The sequence below is a fragment of the Belonocnema kinseyi genome, chromosome 5 (genome assembly GCF_010883055.1).
Source record: "Belonocnema kinseyi isolate 2016_QV_RU_SX_M_011 chromosome 5, B_treatae_v1, whole genome shotgun sequence".
NCBI classification, from domain to species: domain Eukaryota; kingdom Metazoa; phylum Arthropoda; class Insecta; order Hymenoptera; family Cynipidae; genus Belonocnema; species Belonocnema kinseyi.
This window is the reverse complement of record NC_046661.1, coordinates 148,381,659-148,393,591: the sequence shown is the minus strand read 5'-3', so window position 1 is coordinate 148,393,591 and position 11,933 is coordinate 148,381,659. Positions and strand designations below refer to the sequence as shown.

The 11,933-nt window shown below is 20.7% G+C and overlaps 1 protein-coding gene across 1 annotated transcript in view; it reads left to right on the top strand.

Annotated features, from left to right (window-relative positions):
- The window catches only part of LOC117172942 (NAD-dependent protein deacetylase sirtuin-2), a 39,745-nt gene that overhangs the window by 20,406 nt on the left and 7,406 nt on the right, over positions 1-11,933 (top strand). Inside the window, exons 4-5 of the mRNA XM_033361248.1 lie at positions 1,430-1,625; positions 11,549-11,735. Of these exons, the coding sequence (XP_033217139.1) occupies positions 1,430-1,625; positions 11,549-11,735 (383 nt within the window). The remainder of the gene's footprint in view (positions 1-1,429; positions 1,626-11,548; positions 11,736-11,933) is intronic.

The window sequence follows — 11,933 nt, the reverse complement described above, 5'->3', positions numbered from 1 at the left end:
TCGGGTATTTTAAAAAATTACAAGTAATTTTTAATATAATTCCTTAATTTTTAAAAATTCAAAGGAATCTTTAAACGCTTTAAAAGTTTCAAGAGATTTTAAAGAATTTAAAATATTTTAGGGTATTTGAACAAATTAAACCCAATTTTTAATATATTTAATTAATTTGAAAAACTTCCAAGGAATTTTTAAACGCTTTAAAGATTTCAATAGCTTTAAAAAAAATTCAAAATATTTTAGGGTATTTAAAAAAATTACAAGTAATTTTTAATACATTTTATTAATTTTTTAAAGTTCCCAGGAGTTTTTAAACGCTTTAAAAATTGTGAGGCGTGGTTGTGGCTGAAATTTTACCACGATTTCGCTGGAAGCGGGTGATTTAGGATTCAAAATATTTTAGGGTATTAAAAAAATTACAAGTAATTTTTAATATATTTCATTAATTTTTTTAAATTCCAAGGAATTTTTAAACGCTTTAAAGATTTCAAGAGATTTTAAAGAATTCAAAATATTTTAGGGTATTTTATAAGATTCCAAAGATGTTTACTTGAGTAATTATTTCTTCAGTAATTTGAGGGCATTTCACAATATTCCAAAAATTACAGAATTTATATATTGCAGATTTTAAAGAATTTTCTAAATTTTTAAATAGATTTCAATAATTTCAAGGTAAAGTAAAGGATATAGATATTTTAGGATATTTAAAAAAATTGCAAGTAATTTTTAACAGATTTAAATAATTTCAAGGTATTTCAAAGAATTTCAACATTTTTAGGGTATTAAAAAAAATTCCAAGGAATTTTCAAAAGCTTTAAAAGCTTTAAGAGATTCAAAATAATTCAAAATATTGTAGAGTTTTTTATAAGGTTCCAAAGAATTTTTAATAGACATTATTAATTTGAGGGGATTTCAAAGAATTTGAAAGCTTTCATATTTTCTTTTATTCCAAGGGATTTTGAAGAGCTTTAAAAGCTTCTAGAGATTTCCGAGGATTTAAAATATTTTAGGGTATTTTGTAAAATTCCAAGAAATTTTTATCAAATTTAAATAATTTAAAGGTTTTAAAAATTTCAGCTTATTTTTCAAAAATTCAAAGAATATGCAAGAGCTTCAAAAAGTTGCAACAGATTATAAAATATTTTAATTATTTTATCGTATTTAAAAAAATTCGAATAAAATTTGCATAGATTTGAATAATTTAAAGGGTTTAAAAAATGGTAGGGTATTTTTTTTTAAATTCAACGAATTTTCAAGAGCTTTAAAAAGTTTCAAAAGATTTTAATAAATTTGTGATATGAACCAAAAAAATGACTTTTTCAGAAAGTAGTTTTACTTTCAACAATCCTTGTATTTCGCCGTTCTTGAACTCTTTTTGCGCTCTGGTTCCTAAAAGTTTTAGAAATAGCATATTTTTTATATAAAATTTCAGAGAAAATACAAGAAGGAACAATTCCAAAATGCGTGGAGTGCGAAGAGGGAGTCGTGAAGCCTGATATTGTTTTCTTTGGAGAACAACTTCCTGATCGATTCCACCGTCTGATCGCTCGAGATTTTCCAGAAGCGGATCTCCTAATAATCATGGGATCGAGTTTGGTTGTCCAGCCATTTGCATCCCTTGTGGAAAGGTTTTTTATTTTTATTTTAAATAAATTTTAGTAATTAATTAATTAATTAATATTTATAAAATGAGCTTTCAACAAAACAGCTAAATTTTCAACCAAATACTTATATTTTCAGTAAAAAAAATAATAATTTTCAACCAAAATAATTAAATTTTCAACTGAAAAATAGCAATTTTTAAGCATAAATTTAATAATTATATTTTCAGTAAAAAAATTTTTTTGAACCAGAAAAAAAATAGAATTTTAAAACAAAACAGATGAATTTTCAACCAAATAGTTAAATTTTTAACCAAATAGTTAAATTTTCAACAAGGAAGTTGAATTTGTAACAACAGCAAAATTTGTTTTTAACCAAAAAAAAAAACGAATTTTCAACCAAAAAGATCAATTGTCAAGCAAAAAATGAATAGTTAAATTTTTATTTAATAAAATTAATTCTCAAACAAAGAAATTAATTTGTAACTAAAATTATTATACTTTAAAAAAACAAAAAAAATTAATTTTAAACCAAATTGTTGAATTTTCAACCAAATATAAAAATTTTCAACCCAAAAATTAAATTTCCAACTAAAAAGTTGCATTTTTAGCAACAAAAAAATAAATTCTCTACGAAAAAGACGAATTTTGAACAAAATAGATACATTTTCATTCGAGAAGATTAATTTTCGATCAAAAAGATTAATCATAACAAAAAAAAGGAATTTTTAAGTGAAAAAGAGAAATTTTCAATCATAAATTAAATACTTATATTTTCAGTAAAAAATCGGAATTCTTAACAACAACAAAAAATAAATTTAAAACAAAACAGATTAAGTTTTAACCATGTAGTTTAATTATCAACCAAAAAATTGCATTTTTAATTTTAAAAAATTGGTTTTCGTCGAAAAAGACGAATTTTTAACCCAAAAGTTAAATTTTCATTCCAGAAGATTAATTTTCGGCCAAAAAAGATTAATCTAACAAAATACATGAATTTTTAACTAAAACTATAAATTAAATGCTTATATTTTCAGTAAAAAAATGGAATTTGCAACAAAGAAATAAAAAACCAATTTTAAACAAAACAGATGAATTTTCAATCGAATAGTTAAATTTTCAACCAAACAGTTGCATTTTTAATTTCAAAAAATTATTTTCCGACAAAAAAGACTAATTTTCAAACGAAAAGGGACATTTTTAATCAGGAAGATTGATTTTTGACCAAAATAATTAAATTTTCAACTGAAAAATATCAATTTTCAACCAAAAAAAAAAAAAGAAATTTAAAACAAAACAGATGAATTTTCAACCAAATAGTTAAATTTTCAACAAGGAAGTTGAATTTTTAACGACAACAAAATTTTGTTTTCGAGCAAAAAGACGAATTTTCAACCAGAAAGATCAATTGTCATTCGACAGGATTAATTTTTGACCAAAAAGGAAATTAGTTCTTAAGAAAAAAAAAGTATTTTACAACAAAGAAGTTGAATTTTCAACTGAAAAGATCAATTGTCAAACAAGAAATAAATAGTTACATTTTAATTTAATAAAATTAATTCACAGCCAAAGAAATTAATTTGTAACTAAAATTATTATTCTTTAACTAACAAAAAAAGTTAATTTTGATCCAAATTGTTGAATTTTCAACCAAATATTAAAATTTTCAACCCAAAAATTAAATTACCAACCAAAAAGTTGCATTTTTAGCAACAAAAAAATGAATTCTCTACCAAAAAGACGAATTTTGAACCAAAAATATACATTTTCATTCGAGAATATTAATTTTCGGCCAAAAAAAATTAATCGTTACAAAATACATGAATTTTTAACTAAAAGAGATAAACTTTTATACAAAGAAATTAATTTTTATCAAAAAAACAAAAACATAAATTAAATGCTTATATTTTCAGTAAAAAAATGGAATTTTCAACAAAGAAAAAAAAATTTTTAACAAAACAGATGAATTTTCAACCAAATAGTTAAATTTTCAACCAAACAGTTGCATTTTTAATTTTAAAAAATTGTTTTTCGACAAAAAAGACTAATTTTTAAACGAAAAGGGACATTTTTAATCAAGAAGATTATTTTTTGACCAACATAATTGAATTTTCAACTAAAAAATAGCAATTTTTAAGCATAAATTATATAATTACATTTTCAGTAAAAAAAAAAATTTTGAACCAGAAAAAAAAGAAATTTAAAACCAAACAGATGAACTTTCAACCAAATAGTTCAATTTTTTAACAGGAAGTTTAATTTTTAACAATAAAATTTGTTTTCGACCAAAAAGACGAAATTTCAACCAAAAAGGTCAATTTTCATTCGAGAGGATTCATTCTCGACCAAAAAAGAAATTAATTCTTAAAAAAAGGATTTTACAACAAAAAAATTGAATTTTCAACTGAAAAGATGAATTGTCAAGCAAAAAATGTATAGTTACATTTTTATTTTATAAAATTAATTCTCAACCAAAGAAATTAATTTGTTACTAAAATTATTATTCTTTAACAAACAAGGAAAAGGAATTTTCAACCAATTATTAAAATTTTCAACCAATTATTAAAATTTTCAACCCAAAAATTTAATTTCCAACCAAAAAGTTGCATTTTTAGCAACAAAAAAATGGATTCTATACCAAAAAAAAAAACCAATTTTTAACCAAAAATATACATTTCCATTCGAGAAGATTAATTTTCGACCAAAAAGATTAATCATATCAAAAAAAAAGGAATTTCTAACTGAAAAATAGAAATTTTCAACCACAAAGTTGAATTTTTAACCAAAAAAAATCGATTTTCGACCAAAAAGACGATTTTTTAACCAAAAAGATATATTTTCAATCGAGAAGATTAATTTTATACAAAAAAGATTAATCGTAACAAAATACATGAATTTTTAACTAAAAAGATAAACTTTTATACAAATAAATTAATTTTTATCAAAAAAACAAAAACGTAAATTAAATGCTTATATTTTCAGTAAAAAAATAGAATTTTCAACAAAACAAAACAAATTTTTAACAAAACAGATGAATTTTCAACCGAATAGTTACATTTTTAACCAAATAGTTAAATTTTCAACCAGAAAGTTGAATTTTTAACACAAAAATTGATTTTCGACCAAAAAATTGATTTACGATTAATCGTAACAAAAAAAAAAAAATTTTCAACTGAAAAATAGGAATTTTCAAGCATAAAATAAATACTTATATTTTCAGTAAAAAAACGGAATTCTCGACAACAAAAAGAAATAAATTTAAAACAAAACAGATGAATTTTTAACGAAAAAAATCGATTTTCGACCGAAAAGACGATTTTTTAACCGAAAAGATATATTTTCAGTTGAGAAGATTAATTTTATACAAAAATAATTGGATTTGCAACAAACGAAAAAAAGAAATTTAAAACAAAACAGATGGATTTTCAACAAAATAATTTTATTTCCAACCAAACAGTTGAATTTTTAATTAAAAAAAATTGTTTTTATAAAAAAAGTCGAATTTTTAACCAAAAAGATAAATTTTCATTCGAGAGGATTAATTTTCAGACAAAAAAGATTAATCCTAACAAAATACATGCATTTTTAACTAAATAGATCAAATTTCATACAAAGAAATTAATTTTTAAGAAAAAAAATTGTCGATAAAAAATGAATATTTAAATTTTATTTTAATACAATAATTCTCAACCAAAGAAATTTATTTTTAACTAAAATGATTATTCTTTAACAAACAAAAAAAAATGAATTTTGAACAAGATAGTTAAAATTTCAACCCAAAAGTTAAATTTTCAATCAAACAGTTGCATTTTTAATTTAAAAAAATTGTTTTTCGACAAAAAAGACTAATTTTCAAACGAAAAACAACATTTTTAATTAAGAAGATTAATTTTTGACAAAAAAAAATAATCGTAACAAGAAACATAAATTTTCAACAAAATAGATAAATTTTGGTACAAAGAAATTAATTTTTAACAGAAAAAAAGGAATTTTCAATAAAGAAAGTTTTCCCAGTCATTAAAAAACACAATTTTGTCAACTAAAAAATATCAGTTTTCAAGCATAAATTTAATACTTATATTTTCAGAAAAGGAAATTAATTTTCTATAAAAAAGTGGAATTAGAACAAAAAAGTTGAATTTTCAACTGAAAAAATCATTTGTAAAAAAAAATGAATAGTTACATTTTAATTTAATCAAATTAATTCTCAACCAAAGACATTAAATTAAAACAAAAATTATTGTTCTTTACCAAACAAAAAAAATGAATTTTTAACCAAATTGTTGCATTTTGAACCAAATATTAAATTTTTCAACCCAAAATTTGCATTTTTAACACACACAAAAATTGATTTTCTACCAAAAAGACGAATTTTTAATCAAGAAGATTAATTTTTTACCAAAAAAGGTTAATCGTATCAAAATATATGAATTTTAAACCAAATAGTTAAATTTTTCTACAAAGAAATTAATTTTTAACAAAAAAAAAAAAGGAATTTTCAATTAGGAAAGTTTCCCAGTCATTAAAGAAAAAAATTTTATCAACTGGAAAATATCAATTTCCAAGCATAAATTTAATACTTATATTTTCAGGAAAAAAAATTAATTTTCAATAAAGAAAGATTTCTCAGTCAATAAAGAAACAAAACATAATGCCATAATGTTGAATTTTCAACCTAAAAAAAAAAATTTTTTATCAAAATAATTGAATTTTCGATTGAAAATAGACAATTTTTAAGAAAAAAATGAATGATTACATTTTCAGTTAATAAAATTTATCCTCAACCAACAAAACAACAAATTTCAAACAAAATAGTTCATTTTTTAATCAAAGAAATAAATTTTAACTAAAATTATGAATCTATAACCCAAAAAAGTGAATTTTAAATGAAATTGTTGAATTTTAAAACAAAGAGATGATTGTTTTACCAAAACAGACCAAATTTCAACAATTTGTATACATTTTCAACTAAAAAAGATAAACTTTCAAACAAAAATAGAATAGTGAAATTTTCAGTTAAGAAACAAAATTTCAAACCAAAAAATAGACAAGTTTTTATCAAGTCTTTTTTAATTTTCAACGGAGAAGATTAACTTCCGACCAAAAAAGATTTTTATTTTCAATCTATTAGAATTTTTAAAGATATTTTAAATAAATGAAATTTATTTAAAATTATTTAAATTTTTGATTATAAATCTTCGATAAAAGAAATGAATTTTTAATAACCAGAAAAGAATTTTCAACTAAGAAATATTTTCTAGTGATATTTTCATTTTTAAACAAATTTACAACAAAAAAGATGTATTTTCAACAAATTGTAAAATTTTCAACTAAACAGTTTTATTTTTAATATAAAAAAAAAATTGATTTTCTACCGTAAAGACGAATTTTCAACCAAAAAGATACATTTTTAACAAAAAAAAAAGGAATTTTTAATTAAGAAAGTTTCTCCAGTCATTAAGGGTGAAAAAAATTTATCCAAGTTGATTGTCCAACCCAAAAATATTAATTTTCTACCCAAAAAAATGGATTTTCGATTGAAAAATATAAATTTTTAATTATAAATTGAATACTTATATTTTCAGTAACAAAAAAAAATGAATTTTCAACCAGAAAAGTAGTTTACAAAAATAATGTTTGATTTTCAATAAAAAGATATCTCAGTCAATAAAGAAAAAAAAATTATTTCATAATTTTGAATTTTCTACTCTAAAATATAAATTTTCTACTAAAATAATTGAATTTTCAATTGAAAATGATCAATTTTTAAGGAAAAAATGAATAGCTACATTTTTAGTTAATAAAAAGGATCCTCAACCGAAGAAATTATATTTTTAACTAAAATGATTAATCTTTGACAAAGAAACAAAATTAATTTGAAACTAAATTGGTGATTTTTCAACCAAAAAGTGAAATTTTCAACCAAACAGTTGCATTTTTAACAGAAAAAAAATTAATTTTCTACCAAAAATAATTAATTTTCGATCAAATCATTAAAAAAAATGTTTAATTAATTTTAAAAATAAAAATTTTTTTTTAAGAAAAAAGTCAAGAGAACAAAAAATTTACAAACTGAAAAACATCAGTTTTCAAGCATACATTCAATACTTATATTTTCAGAAGAAAAAAAATAATTTTCAATAAAAAAACAAGAATTTACAAGAAGAAAGTGGAATTTTTAACCCATTTATTTTATTTTTTAAAGATTTTTATCTCCAATCTGTTAGAAATTTTTAAGATTTTTTTAATAAATGAAATTTATTTCTAATTATTAAAAAAAAAAATTGTCATAAATATTCTATAAAAGAAATGAATTTTTAACAAACAAAAAAGAATGTTCAATTAAGAAACATTCATTTTGAAGCAAAATGAACACTTATATTTTCAGTAAAAAAATTTATTTTCAACCAAAAAAAAAAAAGAATTCACAACAAAACAGCTGAATTTTTAACTAAACAGTTCAATTTTCAACCAAAAAGTTGAATTTTTAAGACAAAAAATTGATTATCTACCAAAAAGAAACATTTTTATACAAAGAAATTAATTTTTAACAAAAAAAAGAAATTTTTAATAAAAAAAGGAGTTCACAACAAAAAAACACTTTAATTTTTAACCCAAACATATAAATTTTCATATAATTCATATAATTTATTAGAAATTTGAAAGATATTTGAAATAAATTAAAATTATTTTACATTATTTGAATTTTTTCATAAATTCTCAATAAGAAAATACATTTTTAACAAATAGAAAAGAATTTTCTACTCTAAAAGATTTTCCAATGACTGGAAAATATCAATTTTTAAACAAAAATTGAATACTTACATTTTAAGTTTAAAAAAATTATAACGTTCAATAGAAAAAAAGGAATTTACAATAAAATAGTTTAATTTTCAAGCAAAATAAATTTCTCAGTCTATGAAGAAAAAAATTATTCCATAATCTCGAAATTACAATACAAAAATATAAATTTTCTACCAAAAAATGAATATTTACATTTTCAGTTAGTAAAATTCACTCTGAACGAAAAACACAAGAAATTTCCAACAAAATAGTTCAATTTTCAACCAAAGGAATGAATTTTCATCTAAAATTATAAATCTATAACCAAAAAAAAATGAATTTTAAATGAAATTTTTGAATTTTAAAACAAAAAGATTATTTTTTTACCAAAAAAGACCCAATTCCAACAATATACATAAATTTTTAACTAAAAAATATAAATATTTAAAGAAAAATCTAATAGTGAAATTTTGAGTTAAGAAAACAAATTTTAAGCAAAAAAGTAGACCAATTTTTTAAATTTTGAACCGAGAAGATCACTTTTTGAACAAAAAATATTTTTATTTCAATCTATTTGAAATTTTAAGGATATTTGAAATAAGTGAAATTTATTTCTAATTATTAAAAAAATTTTATCATATATATTCTATAAAAGAAATGAATTTTTAACAAACAAAAAATCAAGAAAGATCCATTTTGAAGCTAATTGAATACTTATATTTTCAGTAAAAAAAATTGATTTTCAACTAAAAAAAAAAAAAGAAGAATTTACAACAAAACAGCTGAATTTTTAACCAAATAGTTAAATTTGCAACCAAACAATTGCATTTTTAAGGCAACAAAATTTTCAATTAAATAGTTTAATTTTCAATTAAAAACGGAAATTTGTTTCGGAAAGATTATTGTTTACCCAAAAAATACGAAATTTCAACTAAAAAAGAGAATTTTTTAACCAAAAACGGAATAGTTAAATTTTCAAAGTGAACAAAAAACAAATAATTTTAAAAAACTAATATTTAAAAAGGCACATTTACAAAGTGATGAATTTGAAATAAAAGTGACAAATTTTCAAATGAAATAGTTAAATTTTCAACTAAAAAGTGAAATTTTAACCAATGAGATTATTTTCTACCAAAAAAGAAAAATTTCAAAGAAATAGTTTAATTTTTCAACTAAAAATGAGAATTTTTAAACCAAAAATTAAATAGTCAAATTTCCAAAAGACAAAAAAGTAATTTTTTACCAAAAAAATATCAATTTTTCATCAAACCGATGAAATTAAAAAAAAGAGAATTTTCAACTAAAATGATAAATATTTAACTAAAATATTTTAATTTTAAATTAACAAGATAATATTCTACCAAAAAAGATGAATTTTAAACTAAAAAAGAAGATTTTTCAACCAAGAGTTGAATAATTAAATTTTCAAAAAACAAAAAGAATGCTTAAAAATAATAATTTTCATGAAAATAGGTATATTTTCAACAAAGAAAATTCGAAAAAAGAAAAATTTTCAACCAAATAGTTTAATTTTTCAACTGAAAATGATAATTTTTTAACCAAAAATTAAATAATTGAATTTCCAAAAGGCAAAAAAGTAATTTTCAACTAAAAATTGAAATTTTAACTAAAATGATTCTTTTCTGACAAAAAAGAAAAATTTTTTAACTAAAAAGATCAATTTTCAACCAAATAGTTGAATTTTTTACTAAAAAATATCACTTTTTCATCAAACTGATGAATTTTTTAAAAAAAGTTAATTTTCAACTAAAATGATAAATATTTAACTGAAATATTTTAATCTTAAATTAACAAGATAATCTTCTACCAAAAAAACGTATTTTAAACAAAAAAGAGGCTTTTCAACCAAAAATTGAATAATTAAATTTTCAAAAAACAAAAAGAATGATTAAAAAATAATAATTTTCATGAAAATAGGTACATTTTCAAAAAAAAGTTATGAATTTGCGATTAAAATGATAAATCTTCGACCATTTCTTTGGAAATTTGTATTTTTTTTTTTTTGTCAAAAATTAATTTTTTTATTAAAAATGCATTTATTTTGGCCAAAATTCTTATTTTTCGTTTGAAAACCAAACTTTTTGATTAAAAATCGAATTATTTTGTCGAAAATTCAACTCTAGTTTAAAATTTAATTATTTTTTTGGAAGTTAGATTTTGTCCTTTTGATACAAACATTAAAAAATATTTTTTTTGGGACAATTTATTTTTCTTGGTTAAAAATCCAACTGTGTTTGTTTACAGTTTAATTTCTTTAATTTCGTTTATTTTATTGAAAATGTATCTTTGTAGGAAGAAAATTTAATGAATTGATTGAAAAATTAATTATTTTGTTTAAAATTTAACTCTTTGATTTAAAATTTAAGTATTTTTGCTTGTTGAAAATTCAACTGTATATTTGAAAATTTGCATATTTTGAATGAAAAAATCATCGTTTTTCGTTGTTTTATTTTTTTTTTTAATGAAACAGTTTTCTATTGAAATCTCTTTTGTTTGAAAATTCATCTATTTTTTGTTGTTGTAAATTTAACAATTTTATTAAAAATTTAACTATTTCTAGACATATATATGTATTAATTTAAAATTTTTTTTTTGCGAACGCTTTTTGTATTTTTTCAAATATTGTGAACATTAAAAAAACATGCGTTACCTAGAAATATTTTATTTAAAATTATTGCTATTTTAAATTCAAGAAATAAACTTCGAGATTTTAAATGTTAAAAATAACTTTTGAAACGAATATCTTATTGTTGTATTTGTAATCAATAAAATATATTTATAAAAAATTCTAATTGTTAAAATTCGGGAATTTTCCAATTCGAATATTTTATAAATCGGCAATTTTCTGTCGGGAATTTTATTATTCGGGAATATTCCAGTTCGGTAATATTATAAACTGCCGGGAACTTTCCAATTCGGTACTTTTATTTTTCGGCAATTTTATTATTGGCGAATTTTATTTTTCGGCAATTTTCCAATTCGGTATTTTTATTTTTCGGTAATTTTATTATTCGTGTATTTTATTATTTGGGAATTTTCCAAATCGGTAGTTTTATTTTTCGCCAATTTTATTTTTCGCGAATGTGTCGGGATTTTTCAGTCGTCTCAAAATAGTGTCAAAATCTAAATAATTCTTTTTTTTTCAGAGTAAAGTCCAGTTGTCCTCGGCTTTTAATAAACAAAGAAAAAGTGGGAACGGCAGACAGACTGATGAGATTTCTCGGCATGAAGAAAGGCCTTGATTTCGATTCTAAGGATTCTGGACGCGACATCGCCTGGTTGGGAGATTGCGATCTTGGATGTCAGGAATTCGCCGAAAAATTAGGCTGGGGTGTAAGTTTTAACTCTGAATTTCAAATTTTCAAGTTAAAAATACTAAATACAGGGATCACATTCCGTTCCATTTTTTTACCTAATCTTCTTTTTTCTCCATTTCTCTTCTCATTTTCTTTCCCTTAAATTTGAAAAATCCCCGAAAACACAGCCTAAAAATTAAACTCTTTGTGTTTTAAATATCAACATTTTTTTTTT